Source organism: Oncorhynchus clarkii, chromosome 17, assembly GCF_045791955.1.
Source record: "Oncorhynchus clarkii lewisi isolate Uvic-CL-2024 chromosome 17, UVic_Ocla_1.0, whole genome shotgun sequence".
NCBI lineage: Eukaryota > Metazoa > Chordata > Actinopteri > Salmoniformes > Salmonidae > Oncorhynchus > Oncorhynchus clarkii.
In genome coordinates, this window is record NC_092163.1 from 23,349,036 (window position 1) to 23,373,231 (window position 24,196).

The following is a 24,196-nucleotide window of genomic DNA, read 5'->3' on the forward strand; positions in this document are numbered from 1 at the left end:
AGAATCTGTGGAAAGAACTGAAAACTGCTGTTCACAAATGCTCTCCATCCAACCTCACTGAGCTCGAGCTGTTTTGCAAGGAGGAATGGGAAAAAATGTCAGTCTCTCGATGTGCAAAACTGATAGAGACATACCCCAAGCGACTTACAGCTGTAATCGCAGCAAAAGGTGGCGCTACAAAGTATTAACTTAAGGGGGCTGAATAATTTTGCACGCCCAATTTTTCAGTTTTTGATTTGTTAAAAAAGTTTGAAATATCCAATAAATGTTGTTCCACTTCATGATTGTGTCCCACTTGTTGTTGATTCTTCACAAAAAAATACAGTTTTATATATTTATGTTTGAAGCCTGAAATGTGGCAAAAGGTCGCAAAGTTCAAGGGGGCCGAATACTTTCGCAAGGCACTGTATATTGCTTCTTTAATAAGCACAACAGTTTTCAGCTGTGCTAACTAACATAATTGCAAAAGGGTTTTCTAATGTTCAATTAGCCTTTTAAAATGATACACTTGGATTAGCTAATACAACGTGCCATTGGAACACAGAAGTGATGGTTGCTGATAATGGGCCTCTGTACGCCTATGTAGATATTCCATTTTTAAAAAAAATCAGTTTTCAGCTACAATAGTCATTTACAACATTAACAGTGTTTACACTGTATTTCTGATCAATTTTGTGTTACCTTAATTGACAAAAAACGTGCTTTTCTTTCAAAAACAAGGAAATTTCGAAGTGACTTCAAACTTTTGAACTGTAGTGTATATGTATATTCTTAATCACTTCCTTACTTAGATGTGTGTGTTTTTTGGGTATATGTTGTGAAACTGTTAGATATTACTTGTTAGATATTACTGCACTGTCTGGAGGTAGAAGCACAAGCATTTCGCTTCATCTGCTAAACACGTGTATGTGACCAACAACATTTGATTGGATTTGTTATATTGTATCATTAGCCTATATAATATATAACGTTTCTTACTATGGTCATAAAATGTACAATCAATAATTATGCATAGACTAATAATTGTCTACTAGCTACAATCACATTGAGGTTAATTCAATTGAAATAATATTTTGATAATCCAACAATATTCAGCTCTGATTTTTTATTTACAATCAACCAATGATCTGCGCCTTTGAAAAATCAAATGGTCTGCGGGCGCCCCTAGCGTCCAATAGTAGAACCTTGCCTCGTTTTTGTGTGTGCGTGCTGAATAACGCCCCGCCCAGATTTGTGTTCCAATGCCTCGGTTTCAGCACTCTCGATTTGCTAGCCTTGAGCTGCCTGCTACATTGACAACTTTCTGTGATATTGCGGAGAGTGGCTACGCGAGCAAGCATCACAGCCTATAGCCTGCTGCTACCCCGGGAGAGGCGATGATGGCGGCGGCCGTAGAGAGAGGAGGAGTGCGTGCCGCTTTCCTGAATCCAGGCAGCGGCGGCGGGATCGGTGGACCACCCCCGGCACCTATGGCTACTGCTCCTGGAGCCGCGGTTGGAGCAGGAGGCATGGGTTCGAATTCGGGTGGGTCAGATGGTCCCATACCCGTACCTATGAACCTTTTTGCAACGTGGGAAATAGACCGTTCTTCTCCGAGTTGTGTTCCAAGGTAGGCTAAGCTACTTACATTGCCCAGCACACATGTAATCCTTTTTCTTTGTGAGTGGGCGTCTGTAGTAGTGTTTCCAATTCGGAGTGGTTGTTACATTGTTGTTACAGGATAGCTAGGCTACATTTTTAGGACTGTTCCATGGCAACAACCTCACACATCCATAACTGAATGACATTTGGTTGAGTTTGTTGTTGGTGTAGGTCACTCGGACTAGACATTTAATTGCTCGGGATTTATCAAATCAAAGTCTGTTCTCGTAGTCTGCTTTGTTTCTTTATTTTAAGAATATACGACAACAAAGAACAACATGACGATAACGCTATTTTATTCCCACAGAAGGTTAGGCTATACGCAGACTGAACAAACGTTTTCTGGACAAAAAAATATGTAATTGCATAGTCTAAATTGCTAGCTTGTTAATAATAATAGCCTACTTTAGTCTAATAATAGCCTACTTGTATTACTGTTTTGCTCTCCATAGAAAGCGTTTTCCTTGAATAGTCCCCTCTTGACTTTCAACGGGACACTTTCCCGTTATTTGATGCAGATAACCGTTATTCGAGGCTACATGGAGTTATTTTCACGGAGTTAAACCGTTTGATATTAATTCCACCCACCCATAGCCTACATTCCAGAGCTGCATGGCAAAACAGACTTGATATGGAGCTAGAAAATCTGTTTGCCAGTCAATGAAACTGCCTCGCGAATCAACAGGGAACTGTCAAAATAAAGGAAACACTTGAGTAAGTGAGGAATACAAAGTATAGTGGAAGCATGTGCTTCCACACAGGTGTGGTCCCTGAGTTAATTAAGTAAATAACATCCCATCATGCTAAGGGTCATGTATAAAAATACCTATTGCCCATTATTATCATGGCTTGAAGAAGAGATATCAGTGACTTTGAAATAGGTGTCTCAAAGGAGCATAAGCTGTGTGTGTGTCTGTCACCATTTCTCAACCCAATTGCGAACTATGTAAAAATGGCATAATTCAGATATGACGTCATTGTTTTTGCACTATCAACTGAGTTGGTTCAATGTGCCAATAAATCAGCACACTATACTTTTTAGTTTTTTCAAATTGCCGGCATCTTGAAGCTTAAAGTGGATCATGTAGGCTGTACTTTGCTAATGACCATACCAAAAAAAGAGTGACAGAGAGCAATGTACAATATTGGGAACTTAGATAAACAAGGAATTTGTGGTAAGTGCATGGGGTACGTCATCTTTATGCACCTCCGTTATTGAACACTGCCTGAGACAGCATTTTCCTCCACCACCAACAAAACACCAAATGATGGAATTTCACGTGGAAGAATGGTGTTGCAGAATCTATGACAAGGCACATTGAACCTGTTCTGGCAGCTCATGGTGGCCCAATACCCTATTAAAGACCCAGTGCAGTCAAAAACATGATTTTTCTCTTTTTTATATATATTTCCACACTGAGGTTGGAATAATATTGTGAACATGATTATAATACCCTTTTAGTGTAAGATTTGTTTGAAAAGACTGCCTGACATTTAAGCATGGTGGGATGGAGTTTTGGCTTTCCCTGTGATGTATTCATTACACCGATTCTGTTGTAAAACGTTTCTTAAACCTAAGAAAATGGAACGAAACTGGGAAGGACCTGCCTGAATTTGGCCAATGGAAGTTCCAGTTTACTGTTTGGACTAATGATTACACCCCTGGTGACATTGCCATCCAGTAAATTAGTTAATAGGCATATTAAACAGAGAGTTCCAAATCTCTCTGCCATTAACAGCTAATTTTCAGTTTTCCCCTCTCCACTCAGACCGCTCCCAGACAGTCCTAGCAAAATTCTTGATTGAGAAATTGCTCTTTGCTAAGATGCTATCTTTGTTTCTTTTTGACATTTTGTAATTGAAAACAATCACAGTAAGGGAATTCATTGTTACCCAGAAATTATTTGATATTGAGATACAAATGATTGCATTGGACCTTTAAGACACGTTATGTTGGTGTTTCCTTTATTTTGGCAGTTACCTGTATACAGTATGTCAGCCTAATCTATTTGCTCTAATAACCCAGAAATCACAGGCTCAATGATGACAGTGGACTTGGCTAATGATTAACCCCAATGGCTCTCTTCTTGTATTTATAGGCTACTTAGCATTGTTTTTCGGCCCAACCCACTTACATTAGGTTTAGGCCTATTCACTCAACATTTGACAGCAAGTTATTTGCACTGTCACAATGGTGTCATAAACATGTCATAGCATGTTCTTATTTCACCGAATGTCAAGTAACATTGTACAGAACACACATACAGTAGGTCTAGCCACTGTCATAACTCTCTGTATGCTTCATTGCCACATTTTGTGATTGAAACTGCATTTTTTTATGCTCTGCGGGCTAATTGGAGACAATTTCAACATCTATAATCCTAACTTTTGAACAAATTGTGCCTGTGTTTTTGCTCTTAGCTAAATGTATATTGTATGAGGTAACAGGCTTGCCAGGTTTTACCTGTTGATTAATGGCACGCCCTCTGTCATTACAGCAGTGACTTTTAGAAATACTTCATGCTTCATACATAAATACATTCTCATAGATTTGATGTCCTTTTCCTCAATGTTCTTTATCATCTTTTTCAATCTATCCCCTTTAACTTGCAATCTTGAAATGTAAGCCCCAGGTAACACAAATTCTTCACGTATAATATATATATATTTTTTGAAAAATAGTTGAAAGCGATTAAAAAAATGCATATCATATTAGCTTTGTCTTGTTCTCGTACTCGCCTAACACATGTACACATACATTTTCAGTGGCTATGCCAGAAAGTGCCCCGCAGATGGTGAAAAGGAAAGGAAGTAATTGTGTTCACCGAGATGGGTTTTTTACTCTAGTGTCCTATATCCACACTGCCATTTTCTCTTTCTCAGAATTCGTTCTCAAATCAAATCAAATCAAATCAAATCAAATTTTATTTGTCACATACACATGGTTAGCAGATGTTAATGCGAGTGTAGCGAAATGCTTGTGCTTCTAGTTCCGACAATGCAGTAATAACCAACAAGTAATCTAACTAACAATTCCAAAACTACTGTCTTGTACACAGTGTGAGGGGATAAAGAATATGTACATAAGGATATATGAATGCGTGATGGTACAGAGCAGCATAGGCAGATACAGTAGATTGTATCGAGTACAGTATATACATATGAGATGAGTATGTAAACAAAGTGGCATAGTTAAAGTGGCTAGTGATACATGTATTACATAAGGATACAGTCGATGATATAGAGTACAGTATATACGTATGCCTATGAGATGAATAATGTAGGGTAAGTAACATTATATAAGGTAGCATTGTTTAAAGTGGCTAGTGATATATTTACATCATTTCCCATCAATTCCCATTATTAAAGTGGCTGGAGTTGAGTCAGTGTCAGTGTGTTGGCAGCAGCCACTCAATGTTAGTGGTGGCTGTTTAACAGTCTGATAGCCTTGAGATAGAAGCTGTTTTTCAGTCTCTCGGTCCCAGCTTTGATGCACCTGTACTGACCTCGCCTTCTGGATGATAGCGGGGTGAACAGGCAGTGGCTTGGGTGGTTGATGTCCTTGATGATCTTTATGGCCTTCCTGTGACATCGGGTGGTGTAGGTGTCCTGGAGGGCAGGTAGTTTGCCCCCGGTGATGCGTTGTGCAGACCTCACTACCCTCTGGAGGGCCTTACGGTTGAGGGCGGAGCAGTTGCCGTACCAGGCGGTGATACAGCCCGCCAGGATGCTCTCGATTGTGCATCTGTAGAAGTTTGTGAGTGCTTTTGGTGACAAGCCGAATTTCTTCAGCCTCCTGAGGTTGAAGAGGCGCTGCTGCGCCTTCTTCACAATGCTGTCTGTGTGAGTGGACCAATTCAGTTTGTCTGTGATGTGTATGCCGAGGAACTTAAAACTTGCTACCCTCTCCACTACTGTTCCATCGATGTGGATAGGGGGGTGTTCCCTCTGCTGTTTCCTGAAGTCCACAATCATCTCCTTAGTTTTGTTGACGTTGAGTGTGAGGTTATTTTCCTGACACCACACTCCGAGGGCCCTCACCTCCTCCCTGTAGGCCGTCTCGTCGTTGTTGGTAATCAAGCCTACCACTGTTGTGTCGTCCGCAAACTTGATGATTGAGTTGGAGGCGTGCGTGGCCACGCAGTCGTGGGTGAACAGGGAGTACAGGAGAGGGCTCAGAACGCACCCTTGTGGGGCCCCAGTGTTGAGGATCAGCGGGGAGGAGATGTTGTTGCCTACCCTCACCACCTGGGGGCGGCCCGTCAGGAAGTCCAGTACCCAGTTGCACAGGGCGGGGTCGAGACCCAGGGTCTCGAGCTTGATGACGAGCTTGGAGGGTACTATGGTGTTGAATGCCGAGCTGTAGTCAATGAACAGCATTCTCACATAGGTATTCCTCTTGTCCAGATGGGTTAGGGCAGTGTGCAGTGTGGTTGAGATTGCATCGTCTGTGGACCTATTTGGGCGGTAAGCAAATTGGAGTGGGTCTAGGGTGTCAGGTAGGGTGGAGGTGATATGGTCCTTGACTAGTCTCTCAAAGCACTTCATGATGACGGAAGTGAGTGCTACGGGGCGGTAGTCGTTTAGCTCAGTTACCTTAGCTTTCTTGGGAACAGGAACAATGGTGGCCCTCTTGAAGCATGTGGGAACAGCAGACTGGTATAGGGATTGATTGAATATGTCCGTAAACACACCGGCCAGCTGGTCTGCGCATGCTCTGAGGGCGCGGCTGGGGATGCCGTCTGGGCCTGCAGCCTTGCGAGGGTTAACACGTTTAAATGTCTTACTCACCTCGGCTGCAGTGAAGGAGAGACCGCAAGTTTTCGTTGCAGGCCGTGTCAGTGGCACTGTATTGTCCTCAAAGCGGGCAAAAAAGTTATTTAGTCTGCCTGGGAGCAGGACATCCTGGTCTGTGACTGGGCTGGATTTCTTCCTGTAGTCCGTGATTGACTGTAGACCCTGCCACATGCCTCTTGTGTCTGAGCCGTTGAATTGAGATTCTACTTTGTCTCTGTACTGACGCTTAGCTTGTTTGATAGCCTTGCGGAGGGAATAGCTGCACTGTTTGTATTCGGTCATGTTACCAGACACCTTGCCCTGATTAAAAGCAGTGGTTCGCGCTTTCAGTTTCACACGAATGCTGCCATCAATCCACGGTTTCTGGTTAGGGAATGTTTTAATCGTTGCTATGGGAACGACATCTTCAACGCACGTTCTAATGAACTCGCACACCGAATCAGCGTATTCGTCAATGTTGTTGTCTGACGCAATACGAAACATGTCCCAGTCCACGTGATGGAAGCAATCTTGGAGTGTGGAGTCAGCTTGGTCGGACCAGCGTTGGACAGACCTCAGCGTGGGAGCCTCTTGTTTTAGTTTCTGTCTGTAGGCAGGGATCAACAAAATGGAGTCGTGGTCAGCTTTTCCGAAAGGGGGGCGGGGCAGGGCCTTATATGCGTCGCGGAAGTTAGAGTAACAATGATCCAAGGTCTTTCCACCCCTGGTTGCGCAATCGATATGCTGATAAAATTTGGGGAGTCTTGTTTTCAGATTAGCCTTGTTAAAATCCCCAGCTACAATGAATGCAGCCTCCGGATAAATGGTTTCCAGTTTGCAAAGAGTCAAATAAAGTTCATTCAGAGCCAACGATGTGTCTGCTTGGGGGGGGATATATACGGCTGTGATTATAATCGAAGAGAATTCTCTTGGTAGATAATGCGGTCTACATTTGATTGTGAGGAATTCTAAATCAGGTGAACAGAAGGATTTGAGTTCCTGTATGTTTCTTTCATCACACCATGTCACGTTAGTCATAAGGCATACGCCCCCGCCCCTCTTTTTACCAGAAAGATGTTTTTTCCTGTCTGCGCGATGCGTGGAGAAACCTGTTGGCTGCACCGCTTCGGATTGCGTCTCTCCAGTAAGCCACGTTTCCGTGAAGCAAAGAACGTTACAGTCTCTGATGTCCCTCTGGAATGCTACCCTTGCTCGGATTTCATCAACCTTGTTGTCAAGAGACTGGACATTGGCAAGAAGAATGCTAGGGAATGGTGCACGATGTGCCCGTCTCCGGAGTCTGACCAGAAGACCGCCTCGTTTCCCTCTTTTTCGGAGTCGTTTTTTTTCGGTCGCTGCATGGGATCCACTCCGTTGTCCTGTTTGTAAGGCAGAGCACAGGATCCGCGTCGCGAAAAGCGTATTCTTGGTCGTACTGATGGTGAGTTGACGCTGATCTTATATTCAGTAGTTCTTCTCGACTGTATGTGATGAAACCTAAGATGACCTGGGGTACTAATGTAAGAAATAACACGTAAAAAAACAAAAAACTGCATAGTTTCCTAGGAACGCGAAGCGAGGCGGCCATCTCTGTCGGCGCCGGAAGTACACAGTTCTATAGCCCATTACAGGCTTGTGCGTACATTTTCCGTACAGTCGCTACCCACTCCACAGTAATACACAGTAGCCTACCCCTAAACCACGGTGCATGAAATGAAGAACATCTAGCAAAGATATTCAGCTGGAGGAAAATTACTTTATTATCTTTTTTTAAACAGAGCGCGAAAATGCATGGATTTTAATAACGCCTTTTATTGAAATTCTAATATAGGCTATTGTCCTTTAATGCATCTTTGATTGAACTTTGATTTTCCCCCTAATATGTTTTTTTAGAGATACATTTTTCAATTTACAGTTGATGTCGGAAGTTTAAATACATCTTAGCCAAATACATTTAAACTCAGTTTTTCACAATTCCCGACATTCCCTGCCTTAGGTCAGTTAGGATCACCACTTTATTTTAAGAATGTGAAATGTCAAAATAATAGTAGAGAGAATTATTTATTTCAGCTTTTATTTATTTCATCACATTCCCAGTGGGTCAGAAGTTTACATACACTCAATTAGTATTTGGTAGCATTACCTTTAAATTGTTTAACTTGGGTCAAACATTTCGGGTAGCTTTCCACAAGCTTCCCACAATAAGTTGGGTGGATTTTGGCCCATACCTTCTGACAGAGCTGGTGTAACGGAGTCAGGTTTGTAGGATCCTTGCTCACACAAGCTTGTTCAGTTCTGCCCACAAATTTTCAATCGAATTGAGGTCAGGGCTTTGTGATGGCCACTCCAAAACCTTGACTTTGTTGTCCTTAAGCCATTTTGCCACAACTTTGGAAGTATGCTTGGTGTCATTGTCCATTTGGAAGACCCATTTGTGACCAAGCTTGAACTGATGTCTTGAGATGTTGCTTCAATATATCCACATCATTTTCCTTCCTCACGATGTCATCTATTTTGTAAAGTGCACCAGTCCCTCCTACAGCAAAGCACCCCCACAACATGATGCTGCCACCACCGTACTTCACGGCTGGGATGGTGTTCTTTGGCTTGCAAGCATACCCCTTTTTCCTCCAAACATAAAGATTGTCATTATGGCCAAACAGTTCCATTTTTGTTTCATCAGACCAGAGGACATTTCTCCAAAAAGTATGATCTTTGTCCCCACGTGCAGTTGCAAACCGTAGTCTGGCTTTTTTATGGTGGTTTTGGAGCAGTGGATTCTTCTGGCCTTTCAGGTTGTGTCGATATAGAACTCATTTTACTGTGGCTATAGATAGTTGTGTACCTGTTTCCTCCAGCATCTTTACAAGGTCCTTTGCTGTTGTTCTGGGATTGATTTGCACTCTACGCACCACAGTACGGTGATCTCTAGGAGACAGAATGCGTCTCCTTTAGAGGTCGACCGATTATGATTTTTCAACGCCGATACCGATTATTGGAGGACCAAAAAAGCCGATACCGATTAATCTGCCAATTCTTTAAATTTATTTGTAATAATGACAATTACAACAATACTGAATGACCACTTATTTTAACTTAATATAATACATCAATAAAATCAATTTAGCCTCAAATAAATAATGAATCATGTTCAATTTGGTTTAAATAATGAAAAAACAAAGTGTTGGAGAAGAAAGTAAAAGTGCAATATGTGCCATGTAAGAAAGCTAACGTTTAAGTTCCTTGCTCAGAACATGAGAACATATGAAAGCTGGTGGTTCCTTTTAACATGAGTCGTCAATATTCCCAGGTAAGAAGTTTTAGGTTGTAGTTATTATAGGAATTGTGGACTGTTTCTCGCTATACCATTTGTATTTCATATACCTTTGACTATTGGATGTTCTTATAGGCACTTTAGTATTGCCAGCGTAACAGTATAGCTTCCGTTCCTCTCCTCGCCCCTACCTGGGCTCGAACCAGGAACACATCAACAACAGCCACCCTCGAAGCATCGTTACCCATCGCTCCACAAAAGCCGCGGCCCTTGCAGAGCAAGGGGAACAACTACTCCAAGTCTCAGAGCAAGTGACGTCACCGATTGAAACGCTATTAGCGCGCACCCCCGCTAACTAGCTAGCCATTTCACATCGGTAATCTCGAGAGTTGATAGGCTTGAAGTCATGAACAGCTCAATGCTTGAAGCATTGCGAAGAGCTGCTGGCAAAACACACAAAAGTGCTGTTTGAATGGATGCGTACGAGCCTGCTTGCCTACCATCGCTCAGTCAGACTGCTCTATCAAATATCAAATCATAGACTTAATTATAACATAATAACACACAGAAATACAAGCCTTTGTTCATTAATATGGTAGAATCCGGAAACTATCATTTCGAAAACAAAACCTTATTCTTTCAGTGAAATACGGAACCGTTCCGTATTTTATCTAACGGGTGGCATCCATAAGTCTAAATATTCCTGTGACATTGTCATAATTACGTAAAATTCTGGCAAATTAGTTCGCAACGAGCCAGGCGGCCCAAACTGTTGCATATACCCTGACTCTGCGTGCAATGAACGCAAGAGAAGTGACACAATTTCACCTGGTTAATATTGCCTGCTAAATATGCAGGTTTAAAAATATATACTTCTGTGTATTGATTTTAAGAAAGGCATGGATGTTTATGGTTAGGTACAGTCGTGCAACGGTTGTGTTTTTTTTCTCGCAAATGCGCTTTTGTTAAATCATCCCCCGTTTGGCGAAGTTGGCTGTCTTTGTTAGGAAGAAATGGTCTTCACACAGTTCACAACGAGCTAGGCGGCCCAAACTGCTGCATATACCATGACTCTGTTGCAAGAGAAGTGACACAATTTCCCTAGTTAAAAGAAATTCATGTTAGCAAAATGTATTAACTAAATATGCAGCAACGACAGTCCTTTTTCGCGAATGCGCACCGTATCGATAATATGCAATGCAGGACACGCTAGATAAACTAGTAATATCATCAACCATGTGCCAGAATGCTACCTCGCTGCTAGCTCACTGCCAGGTCGCCACCTTGTCCTCTTTCACTGGAAGTCTGCAAAGCCACCCTCCTTTGTGCAGTGGGTTAAGTAGGTGATGTCATCTGGAGGTGATGTCATCATGTCATGGGTCCCAACAAAAGTTTGACTTAAACTGGTCCCCATTAATACAATACGTGGAGAGCCTGTCTATTACTTAGTGTAACTTGCATAGTTTAGTAAGCAGTCTTGTCTGTTCTAGTGGTCATTTGTGCTGATAAGAATTTTTATTTCACTTTTTTTTTCATTGTTTTTGTTTCTATTACTGTTTGTTTCTGTTTTTATTTCCTATTTAACTTACTTTTATAGATGCCTTGGCGGGTGGGTGGTTAGGAGGGAGGGAGGGGATGGGATGGGAGAATGAGGGGTTGGGGTTGTACTGTTTTTGTTGTTATATCTGAAAATCTCTAAATAAAGTTTTAAAGTATATGTTGTGTACGCGCATATGTGCAAGCATTGGTGAATGTCGGCATTGTATTAGTACATAGTAATTTTTGTGTCAAGTCAAAAAAACATAATAGTTGTGTTAGTAACTGATACAGATAATAACATGAGTAGGTATATTATTACTCCATTTATATAAAGAAGTGGGCATTTGAGTTTGGACCAATACTGGAATCAATGTAGCCTTTTCTCATAATGAAACTGTTAGTTGTGATCTTCGTAGTGAAGTTTCCCATAGGGACAGATCTAGGATAAATTCAATTAAATAATTAATAAAAATAATAATATTTAAAGGATCCACTTCCCCTCCCCCCAACATTAAACATTAGTGGGAAAAATGCAAAACTATCCCAAGATCAGCATCTAGGGGCAACTTCACCCGACCTCGATTCCTCCATCTTTGGGTGGACTAGTATCTGTTCATTCATAGAAGGACATTCTAGACATTTGAAACGTCCTGTATGTTTAAAAGGAAGAGCTCGGCTTGTCTTCTGTCACATACAGTGCCTTGCGAAAGTATTCGGCCCCCTTGAACTTTGCGACCTTTTGCCACATTTCAGGCTTCAAACATAAAGATATAAAACTGTATTTTTTTTGTGAAGAATCAACAACAAGTGGGACACAATCATGAAGTGGAACGACATTTATTGGATATTTCAAACTTTTTTAACAAATCAAAAACTGAAAAATTGGGCGTGCAAAATTATTCAGCCCCCTTAAGTTAATACTTTGTAGCGCCACCTTTTGCTGCGATTACAGCTGTAAGTCGCTTGGGGTATGTCTCTATCAGTTTTGCACATCGAGAGACTGAAATTTTTTCCCATTCCTCCTTGCAAAACAGCTCGAGTTCAGTGAGGTTGGATGGAGAGCATTTGTGAACAGCAGTTTTCAGTTCTTTCCACAGATTCTCGATTGGATTCAGGTCTGAACTTTGACTTGGCCATTCTAACACCTGGATATGTTTATTTTTGAACCATTCCATTGTAGATTTTGCTTTATGTTTTGGATCATTGTCTTGTTGGAAGACAAATCTCCGTCCCAGTCTCAGGTCTTTTGCAGACTCCATCAGGTTTTCTTCCAGAATGGTCCTGTATTTGGCTCCATCCATCTTCCCATCAATTTTAGCCATCTTCCCTGTCCCTGCTGAAGAAAAGCAGGCCCAAATCATGATGCTGCCACCACCATGTTTGACAGTGGGGATGGTGTGTTCAGCTGTGTTGCTTTTACGCCAAACATAACGTTTTGCATTGTTGCCAAAAAGTTCCATTTTGGTTTCATCTGACCAGAGCACCTTCTTCCACAGTTTGGTGTATCTCCCAGGTGGCTTGTGGCAAACTTTAAACAACACTTTTTATGGATATCTTTAAGAAATGGCTTTCTTCTTGCCACTCTTCCATAAAGGCCAGATTTGTGCAATATACTACTGATTGTTGTCCTATGGACAGAGTCTCCCACCTCAGCTGTAGATCTCTGCAGTTCATCCAGAGTGATCATGGGCCTCTTGGCTGCATCTCTGATCAGTCTTCTCCTTGTATGAGCTGAAAGTTTAGAGGGACGGCCAGGTCTTGGTAGATTTGCAGTGGTCTGATACTCCTTCCATTTCAATATTATCGCTTGCACAGTGCTCCTTGGGATGTTTAAAGCTTGGGAAATCTTTTTGTATCCAAATCCGGCTTTAAACTTCTTCACAACAGTATCTCGTACCTGCCTGGTGTGTTCCTTGTTCTTCATGATGCTCTCTGCGCTTTTAACGGACCTCTGAGACTATCACAGTGCAGGTGCATTTATACGGAGACTTGATTACACACAGGTGGATTGTATTTATCATCATTAGTCATTTAGGTCAACATTGGATCATTCAGAGATCCTCACTGAACTTCTGGAGAGAGTTTGCTGCACTGAAAGTAAAGGGGCTGAATAATTTTGCACGCCCAATTTTTCAGTTTTTGATTTGTTAAAAAAGTTAGAAATATCCGATAAATGTCGTTCCACTTCATGATTGTGTCCCACTTGTTGTTGATTCTTCACAAAAAAATACAGTTTTATATCTTTATGTTTGAAGCCTGAAATGTGGCAAAAGGTCGCAAAGTTCAAGGGGGCCGAATACTTTCGCAAGGCACTGTATCTTAGTCCAATCCACCTTTTCATCTCAGGCAAAGGGAACAGAATGGGTAGCCCATTCTAGATCAGATGGGAGGTCAGGGACCTCCACGTACACGTACGTGCACATGTGCATCACACACATACACACTAAGGCTTGGAGATATGTCCTAAAAATCATATCTCGATCTTTTCAAAGTTATGGGCGATTCACGATATACTGTATTCATGAGTCACTGAGCTTTTCAGTAAGGCAATTCTACTGTCAATGTTTGTCTATGGAGATTGCATGGTCAAATCAAAGTTTATTTGTCACATGCTCCGAAAACAACAGGTGTGAACCTTACAGTGAAATGCTTACTTATAGGCTCTAACCAATAGTGTGTGTGTGTGTGTGTGTGTGTGTGTGTGAGTGTGTGTGTGTGTGTGTGTGTGTGTGTGTGGGTAAGTAGAGAAATAAAACAACAGTAAAAAGACATTTGAAAATAAGAGTAGCAAGGCTATATACAGACACGGGTTAGTCAGGCTTATTGAGGTAGTATGTACATGCAGGTATGGTTAAAGTGACTATGCATATATGATGAACAGAGAGTAGCAGTAGAGTAAAAAGAGGGGTTGGCGGGTGGTAGGACACAATGCAGATAGCCCGGTTAGCCAATGTGCGGGAGCACTGGTTTGTCGGGGCACCTGAGGTAGTAAGTACATGAATGTATAGTTAAAGTGACTATGCATATAAGATAAACAGAGAGTAGCAGCAGCGTAAAAGAGGGGTTGGGGGGGTACACAATGTAACCATTTTACGACTGTCTTGGCGTGTTTGGACCATTCTAGTTTGTTGTTGATGTGGACACCAAGGAATTTAAAGCTCTCAACCTGCTCCACTACAGCCCCGTCGATGAGAATGGGGATGTGCTCGGTGCTCCTTTTCCTGTAGTCCACAATCATCTCCTTAGTCTTGGTTACGTTGAGGGATAGGTTGTTATTCTGGCACCACCCGGCCAGGTCTCTGACCTCCTTCCTATAGGCTGTCTCGTCGTTGTCGGTGATCAGGCCTACCACTGTTGTGTCGTCTACAAACTGTGATGGTGTTGGAGTCGTGCCTGGCCATACAGTCGTGGGTGAACAGGGAGTACAGGAGGGGACTGAGCACGCACCCCTGGGGAGCTCCAGTGTTGAGGATCAGCGTGGCAGATGTGTTGCTACCAACCCTCTCCACCTGGGGGCGGCCCGTCAGGAAGTCCAGGATCCAGTTGCAGTGGGAGGTGTTTAGTCCCAGGTTTCTTAGCTTAGTGATGAGCTTTGAGGGTACTATGGTGTTGAACTCTGAGCTGTAGTCAATGAATAGCATTCTCACATAGGTTTTCCTTTTGTCCAGGTGGAAAAGGGCAGTGTGGAGTGCAATATAGATTGCATCATCTGTTTGGATGGTATGCAAATTGGAGTGGGTCTAGGATAATGATGTTGATGTGAGCCATTTACCAGCCTTTCAAACCACTTCATAGCTACGTGAGTGCTACAGGTAGTCATTTCGGCAGGTTGCCTTTGTGTTCTTGGGCACAGGGACTATGGTGGTCTGCTTGAAGCATGTTGGTATTGCAGACTCAATCAGGGACATGTTGAGAATGTCAGTGAAGACACCTGCCAGTTGGTCAGCACATGCCCGGAGCACACTTATACAGCTGACTGAGTGCGGTCTTAGTGCCAGCATCTGTCTGTGGTGGTAAATAAACTGCCACGAAAAGTATAGCCGAGGACTCTCTAGGCAAGTAGTGTGGCCTGCAATTTACGACAATATACTCTACTTCAGGTCAGCAAAATCTAGAGACTTCCTTTCGTGCACCAGCTGTTGTTTACAAATATGTTTGGAGAGTATCGTGTGAGTCCTGCTTGTTGTTGTTGTTGAATAAATCTTTGTCTAATCTGAGGTGAGTGATCGCTGTCCTGATATCCAGAAGCTCTTTTCTTCCGTAAGATACGGTTGCAGAAACATTACGTACAAAATAATTTACAACTGTCGCGAAAAAACCCCACATAATAGCACAATTGGTTAGGAGACCGTAAAACGGCGGCCATCTCCTCCAGCGCCATCTGTGCTCGATTTTATACACCTGTCAACAATGGTTGTGGCTGAAATAGCAAACGGAAAGGTGCACACGGCATAGAAGGAGCGAAGGAGACAACCCAAAAGACGGAAACCTAAAGGAAATGAAAAGTATAAAACCCTTTATTCTCGCGATACAGGCATTTGAAGCATTGCGCTAAAACATACATTTGAATGAATTGAATTAATTCAATATATCACCCAGCCCTAATACCTACACACACACACACAAACATTATAATTTTTTAAAAACAATGTCTCTGATATACCGCTCACACACACACCCCAACCCCAACCGCGGTTTCTCCTCAGAAGGGAGAGATAAATGACGGAGAACCCACCCAGGAATAGATGGACCCACAGTAATTAAATGTGTGTGCTGAAATCAGTTTAGCCAGCCACTATTATTCATGTGGTTTCATTGGTGTTTAATTGGTGCAGGACCCATTATTTCTTATGGAGTGGGCTAGCTGCGTTTAAGATGGATGGGGTTGACTTAACTGAATGTGCTGTACGATAGGGAGTGATCTATTTAATACTGGAAGTGACAAAAATACTATATAGGCTAATGTATAGTACGATAACCAGCGATTCTCAAATGCGTCCTATATGGAAAATGGAATGGGTTTCTCAACTAATACTCACAAAAAGGGGTTGAACTTTGTAGCCATCGCCCTTTAGCTTTAATCTTTTTCCCTTCAATTTTAATGCTTAAAACATCAAACTACAGAATCCACTTAGTTCAGTAATGAAGCATGGCACTTTTGTAACCAAAGAAAAATCTACTCTATTACTTGATCTGGCGCTGAGCGCAAATCCCTGATTAAAGATCCTGATTCCTTATCCCCTGTCAGTGGATTTGATGTCTTTATTCAGCTGGTGCTGATCTCTCCATCTACATTCACATTTTTGTCATTTAGCAGACGCTCCTATTCAGAGTGACTTAAAGTTAGTACATTCATCTTCAGATAGCTAGGTGGGACAACCACATATCCTAGTCATAGTAAGAACATTATTCCTCAATAATGTAGCTATCAGTAAAGTCAGTGCTAGAAGAAAAAAAAGTATTTCTCTGTCTCGCTCTGATTCCTCTTCAATATTTAAAACTACTATGGTAGGCAGACTTCGTGTGGAATTAATTGCAATTTGAAAGGGAGTGCTTACGGACCCCGACTGTGCTCGTTTTTTATACCGTGCTCTCTCCGAAGGCCAACTACTGGCTTTAAGGCAGATAACCGAACCCCACGGGTTTGAGTAAATTGTGAGTTTCTGATGTCATTGCCTCAGGCCCCTTTAATGTGTGGAATGGAACATGGTCAGAGCATTCACCCTCCTGACGCTAACCTAGTTAGCATTCGATACACATACGTTGTTGAATGCCAATGCATTTGTCATTGTGTTGTTATTTGTGGCCTGTTTTTGTGGTGAATATTTCCAAATCTGGTCCTTGGTCATCAGAAATGCCAACATATTATGCACATTATGCTTTTTTTTGTTTGTTATGCTGTCTGAGCTATAGTGGACAATCGCTTGTGTATTTTTTTCAAATCAGCTTTTGGGGCATGTGTGTACGTGCATGTGTATCCACGTGTAAGATGCCCAGCTTCATATTGTTATTGGAGGAATTAACAAAAAGGCCTCACCCCAAATCAGAAGCACATGCTCTCTTTTCCAAAAACTAGCACAGAACTTTGGCAATCACCTACATGATCTTTGTTGTGCTTCAGAGTGTGTGTGTGTGTGTGTGTGTGAGGAAAATAGTCTGGTCTAGTGGGGATAAGCTGAGGTTTACAACCCCTGCTGTAGCATGTGTTTCTTTCTGCAGCTGTTTCGACGCCAGAATGCTAGACAGCTCAGTTAACATTTGGGTGCAATGTGAAACCAGGGCGTGAGCTCCGCTCAAAGCCACTACAGCACCAGCCGTTCAACGCTATAAAGTTGGACTTACTAGTAGTAAAACTGTTGTTCCTCAGTTCACAGATATTTTGTTGGTAGTCCTACTACACCAAAAATACGGAATTGAAAAATGGCTTACCTGTGAACGGTTATGACTCAAATTCAATCAACTAGCCACGTTGACACAAGAAAATCATACATTCAAATGTTTGTTGAAATAAGAAAGGAAACTACGTTGACTCAAACAATTTCTGCCTGGGTTGAGACAGTTTGGCTGCTTTTCGCCATTAAAGGAAAACGCCACCCAAAAACGATCAATTAGTATTTGTTTCATTAGTCCATTGTTGATATAGTTCCAAAAAGTTTTCAAGATATATAACTTTTAAAAACACAGCATCATATGAGGCACTCTGCATCATATGATTCAAAATGCATCATACCAGCTGTATTTCTGTATTTGGAAATACATTACATAGCCAGAAGTATATGGACAGCTGCTTGTCATGGGCATTAATATGGAGTTGGTCCCCTCTTTGCTGCTACAACAGCCTCCACTCTTCTGGGAAGGCTTTCCACTAGATGTTAGAACATTACTGTGTGGACCTGCTTCCATTCAGCCACTAGCATTAGTGAGGTCAGGCACTGATATTGAGCAATCAGGCAGTCGGCGTTCCAATTCATCCCAAAGGTGTTTGATGGGGTTGAGGTCAGGGCTCTTGCAGGCCAGTCAAGTTCTTCCACACCGATCTTGACAAACCATTTCTGCATGGACCTCATTTTGTGCACGGGGGCATTGTCATGCTGAAACAGGAAAGGGCCTTCCCCAAACTGTTGCCACACTGTTGCCACAGATTTCCCTTAACTGGAACTAAGGGACCTAACCATAAACAACAGCCCCAGACCGTTATTCCTCCTCTTCCAAACCTTACAGATGACACTATGCATTGGGACAGGTAGCGTTCTCTTGACATCCATTGGCGGCGAGCTTTACACCACTCCAGCCGATGCTTGGTATTGTGCATGGTGATCTTAGGCTTGTGTGCAGCTGCTTGGCCATGGAACCCCATTTCATGAAGCTCTCGACAAACAGTTATTGTGCTGACATTGCATCTAGAGGCAGTTTTGAACTCGGTAGTCAGTGTTGCAACCGAGGACAGACTATTTTTACTCGCTACACGCTTCAGCACTTACCTGTCCCGTTCTGTGAGCTTACAGTGGGGCAAAAAACTATTTAGTCAGCCTGCAATTGTGCAAGTTCTCCCACTTAAAAAGATGAGAGAGGCCTGTAATTTTAATAATTAAAAATCCTACAATGTGATTTTCTGGATTTTTTTTCTCATTTTGTCTATCATAGTTGAAATGTACCTATGATGAAAATTACAGGCCTCTCTCATCTTTTTAAGTGGGAGAACTTGTACAATTGGTGGCTGACTAAATACTTTTTTGCCCCACTGTATATATATAAAGAGAAAGATACAAAGAGGGACAGGGGGAGATGTAGAGAGAGATAGGAAGAGAGACGGGGGCAGATATAGGAAGAGAGACAGGGTGGGAGAGAGGGAGAGGGAGAGGGATAGGGAGATAGATAGGAAGAGAGATACAGTATCTTAACATGTATCTGACATGAAAAACATTTTGAGACTATATCAACAATGGACTAATGAAACAAATACCAAAATATAGTTTTTGGGTGGAAGTTCTTATGGACCGGTGTCACGTCTATGGGACAGTTGTTGCTCAATATGCATATGTGACTAGAACGCCGTTGTAAACAACAACCAATTTTCCGGTACATATAAGTGTCTTATATGGGCAGAGAACTTACATTTGTGTTAATCTAACTGCATTGTCTAATTTACAGTAGCTATTACAGTGAAAAAATACCATGTTATTGTTTGAGGAGAGTGCACAACAACAAAACACTTTAATCACAGCGACAGGTTGGATACATCCACATCTGAAGATAAATGATGTACTTACGTTCTGAAATCTTGTTCTGATTTGTCATCCTAAGGGTCCCAGAGATAAAAAATTAAAGGAAAAATCCTTTTTCATATCCTAAAAATATCCATGTATTATGCACGATTTTATGCATCGATTTTGTATTTCCACTCGTTCAACTTGCAAAGAAAGAAATGGGTGAAAATCGAACGCTAAACATTGTTTCAACCAGTCAAGTTAGGTTTGTAATTATTCCGCAGACACTCTAAAAATTAACCAGCCATTGCTATATCAGAATATCCAGCCTTTGCTATATTTGCTATATCGGTATATCATATGGCAAGCCAATTTTAGCCAGGAAGACACAACATCATTGTGTGCCGATGAGACAGACGGTGTTCACTTGATTGACTGTATCTTGGTCCAATGACCACCTATCGTTTTGAAACCTAGCTAGCTAGATAGCCAATAAGCTGTGCTTTACAAGGGTATGTGATGCCCCTTTGTAGGGTGAAAAACTTTCGAGCTAACCTCGCGCGTACAGCAGTCGAGTGGCCATTGGAAATCTATGCAAGAACATGTCCCAGCGCGTTATGCATATCTGTGAGTTATGAAAACAAAGTGTTTTGATAATTTACAATATGGCTACTAATACTGGAAAAGCTAAATCAAAGTCCAGGTTAACAGATTTTTTAACGATCTTATAGCAGAAATCTACCGGGAAAGTGTCACGGACTCAGTTAGTGAATATAGTTTAGACTCAACAGCTTAAGGAGAGGACGTGACCTTAGCCTAAGTGAAATATGTTTGTTTTTTAAATGCTCATGCTAATGCAGTTGTTTGAATGGTTACTATTCATTTGAGAGATTTTTCAAAATATCTTCTTTGTTTGCTATATATATATATAATGTATATATAATATATATATAATATAATCCCTAATGAAATATGTGTATGAATAGCAAACAAAAGCCACAGCATGTCAAAGTCAATATACAATAAACACGGGGCTCGTGAGTGACACAATGTTCTAACACACTGCATCTCAGTGTAAGAGGCGTCACTGCAGTACCTGGTTCGAATCCAGGCTGTATCACATCCGGCTGTGATTGGGAGTCCCATAGGGCAGCGCACAATTGGCCCAGCATCGGCCGGGGTAGGCCGTCATTGAAAATAAGAATTTGTTCTTAACTGACTTGCCTAGTTAAATAAAGGTTACACACCACACTGACCATAACGTTATTTTGTTGCCATTTACGTATGTCCCCATCATACATGTCATGCAGTGAAGTTTCAGCTCTGTCTGTCCGTGGCCTCTCTTCCTCGGTGCACGCTGTCACTGTGTCTGTTTCTATCTTGTCCAGCTGTGTATGTAACATTTCATGTAAACCCCGTTTTTCATCTCCGTCGAAGTAGCGGTCCTTGTACCTAGCATCGAGCAGGGTGGAGACACAGTAAAGAGGCTCTGAGAGAATACCGCCGATTCGCTTATTCACAGCCTCGAGTACTTTTGTATGTTTTAGTTTTGTTGAGCAGGCGTTTCAATGCCATGACAGAGGGTATCACGTCTGCTGCAGACACAGTTGAGCTTATTTCTCGAGTCAGTTGTTTGAATGGCGCTAGGAGTGTGTTCATGTTTCCAAGTTTCAAAATGGCAGCAGCGGTATGAGAACCAGCACATTCTTGAGCATGCAATACAGCTTTCCTCAATATGAAATCCTCGTCGACCTACTGTGCTGTCAGACTCAGCACGCTCATGGGACTGACATCGCTGGTCCAAATTCAGTTGTGACGCCCATAGCAAGTAGCATAATAAATTCCATTATCTTGGCATTAATGGGTTTCGCCTTTGAGTTGTCTCGCTGAAATTTTCTTACTCTTTAAAATGACTTGTTTGGTTGTTGGAAGTGTGGGCTTTTGTTCTGTGTAGTGCTGTATTTTCCGTGGCGTCAATACGCCATCTACCTACGTTTTATATAGGTATGCACGTCAGCTTTGACATCGGTTTTGCACATAACGTTAAAATAGACATCGTGCCGATGCCGATGTTGGCCTTTTTAGCTAATTTCGGCCGATTCCAATATGCTCACCAATATATTGTGCATCCCTAGTAACCACCCTGATTAAACTAATCATTCAAAGACTTTGATTAGTTGAATCAGCTGTACAGATTGATGGGAACAAAATCCTCCTCCCACATCAGCTGTGTGGATATGAATGGCCATCCCCTTCTTCATGATGCACCTAAAACACATACAGGGAATCACTTGAGATAGGCCTATGTCCGGTTTTGAACTCCACAGAGTAATAATCCATGTACAAGCCACCCCCATCTCCATTCAGGATGAAACATCCTGTCATCCATGTTTTTATTGAATCACTGGGGAGGGCAGGGTGAGAGGTCCATCGGGGGTTGCAGGAGGGTGAGCCTGACTTATGGAATGTTCTGTCTCACTGCGCTGATGGCAGGAAGCAGGATAAGCATGGGGAAATAGTGCATTCCAGTATCCCGGGCTTACTTACTCTTGAGTTCCGACCAGCCATTAGTGGCATTAGTGACGCTGTGTTTGTGTGTGCGCATGCGTGTGTGCGTGTGTGCGTGATAAACTTCCCAACCAACACAACTACACAGATTTCCCCAGCTGTCCAAACATTGTCAGGCTAGAAGTGCTGAGTGATCAATACTATCATCTGTTAACTAGAAACTGGCCTCTGATCAGTTTTGATGCCTATATGAAGGGACAGAAACAGACAGATTGATACGAATGCTTGGCTCTGGTTTTGTCAGGGTTGTCAGACTGGGCTGTCAGACTCATGTCATTGTCATTGTGCTACCTTGTCCCGGACCTGTTGTTTTGGACTCTCTCTCTACTGCACCTGCTGTCTCTAACTCTGAATGATTGGCTATGAAAAGCCAACTTACATTTACTTCTGAGGTGCTGACCTGTTGCACCCTCGACAACCACTGTGATTTTTATTATCTGACTCTGCTGGTCATCTATGAACGTTTGAACATCTTGGCCATGTTCTGTTATAATCTCTATCCGGCACAGCCAGAAGAGGACTGGCCACCCCTCAGAGCCTGGTTCCTTTCTAGGTTTCTTCCTAGGTTCTGGCCTTTCTAGGGAGTTTTTCCTTGCCACCGTGCTTCTACATCTGCATTGCTTGCTGTTTGGGGTTTTAGGCTGGGTTTCTGTACAGCACTTTGTGAGATCAGCTGATGAAGAAGGGCTTTATAAATACATTTGATTGATTTGATTGATTCTGAAGCAGCAGTGTGGAATTGATGTGCTTAGTCTGTGGTCCGGTGGCTAAGGCCACAGATACAAACCCTCTCATTTGTTATCATTCCATCCGAGCCGTTAGAGCCAGGGCCATATTCTTTGAGGCAGAACGTTTTTTTTTTAAAAGATTTGCAACTGACAATAAAAATTTGCGCTGCTTATAGGAGTCTGGGTAGTTCCATCCTGTTTCAGTATGTTTTCTTCCCTTTGGTGCCTAATGAAAACTGCACTGTTGATTTTTTTGCTGGGTTCCCTATGTCTTCGGCTCGGAGTCCGGTCTTCATTGCATGTTTATGGAGCACAAAGGCAGGTAGGAAACCACAGACTTGGGAGTGGGAAGAGCCACCATCTATCTATCTCGCCACGAAACCAGCCATCAAGCCTGGCAGTCAGTTACTTGAAGATGTTCATTCAAGCATGTCCTGTGCTACAGCAGACTTGTAGGAATTTATATAAAACCTGAATTCAACTCCTGCTATCTTCCTCCCCCAGCCAAACACTATGCCAAACACTATAACTAATGTTATCACTGCAGATGTTGTGCTTGAAATTTGTTTTAGTCCAACCCTATTCAAATACACCAAAGACTGCTACACTAAAGTTTGACCTAGCTTGTATCACTTCCTGTTTGACTCACTTCCTGCCCTCGGGGTGGCACGGGCATAAGTTAGTAGTGAATGGGCCTGAAAGAGAGTGGCTGTGGCGTTAACTCTCTCTCAGCCACAAAACACACACACCCAGTCTGTGATGACGCCGCTCTTGTTGTTTCATTCACATTTAGCTGGACTTGTCTCAGCAGTGCAGAACACAATGTTTCACTGCCGTGAGGAATTTTTATTTTACCTTTATTTAACTAGGCAAGTCAGTTAAGAACTAATTCTTATATTCAATGACGGCCTAGAATAGTGCGTTAACTGCCGTGTTCAGGGGCAGAACGACATATTTTTACCGTGTCAGCTCGGGGATTCGATCTTGCAACCTTTCAGTTACTAGTCCAATGCTCTAACCGCTAGGCTACATGCCACCCCATTCACCTATTGTTGTCTTAGCTCTCCCGATCAACACCTGTGATTGCTTTATGCCTCTCTCTAATGTCAGTATGCCTTGTCTACTGCTGTTTCGGTTAGTTCTTATTGTTTTATTTCACTGTAGAGCCCCCAGTCCCGCTCAACATGCCTTAGATAGCTCTTTTGTCCCACTCCCCACACATGCGGAGATCTCACCTGGCTTAACTGGTGCCTCCAGAGATGCAACCTCTCTCATCGTCACTCAATGCCTAGGTTTACCTCCACTGTACTCACATCCTACCATGCCCTTGTCTGTACGTTATGCCCTGAATCTATTCTACCATGCCCAGAAATCTGCTCCTCTTATTCTCTGTTCCCAATGCACTAGACGACCAGTTCTTATAGTCGTTAGCCGTACCCTTATCCTACTCCTCCTCTGTTCCC

General features: G+C 42.3%; 1 protein-coding gene across 3 annotated transcripts in view; it reads left to right on the top strand.

Annotated features, from left to right (window-relative positions):
• The first annotated feature begins 1,220 nt into the window (after positions 1 to 1,220).
• Positions 1,221 to 24,196, top strand: part of LOC139370553 (phosphofurin acidic cluster sorting protein 2-like) — a 93,021-nt gene continuing 70,045 nt past the window's right edge. For 2 of the 3 annotated variants that reach the window (XM_071110119.1, XM_071110121.1), the window contains exon 1: positions 1,258 to 1,609. In XM_071110119.1, the coding sequence (XP_070966220.1) occupies positions 1,377 to 1,609 (233 nt within the window). In that variant the 5' untranslated portion in view covers positions 1,258 to 1,376. Of the gene's footprint in view, positions 1,610 to 24,196 lie in introns of all 3 variants that reach the window. The other variant, XM_071110120.1, reaches the window with a different exon arrangement.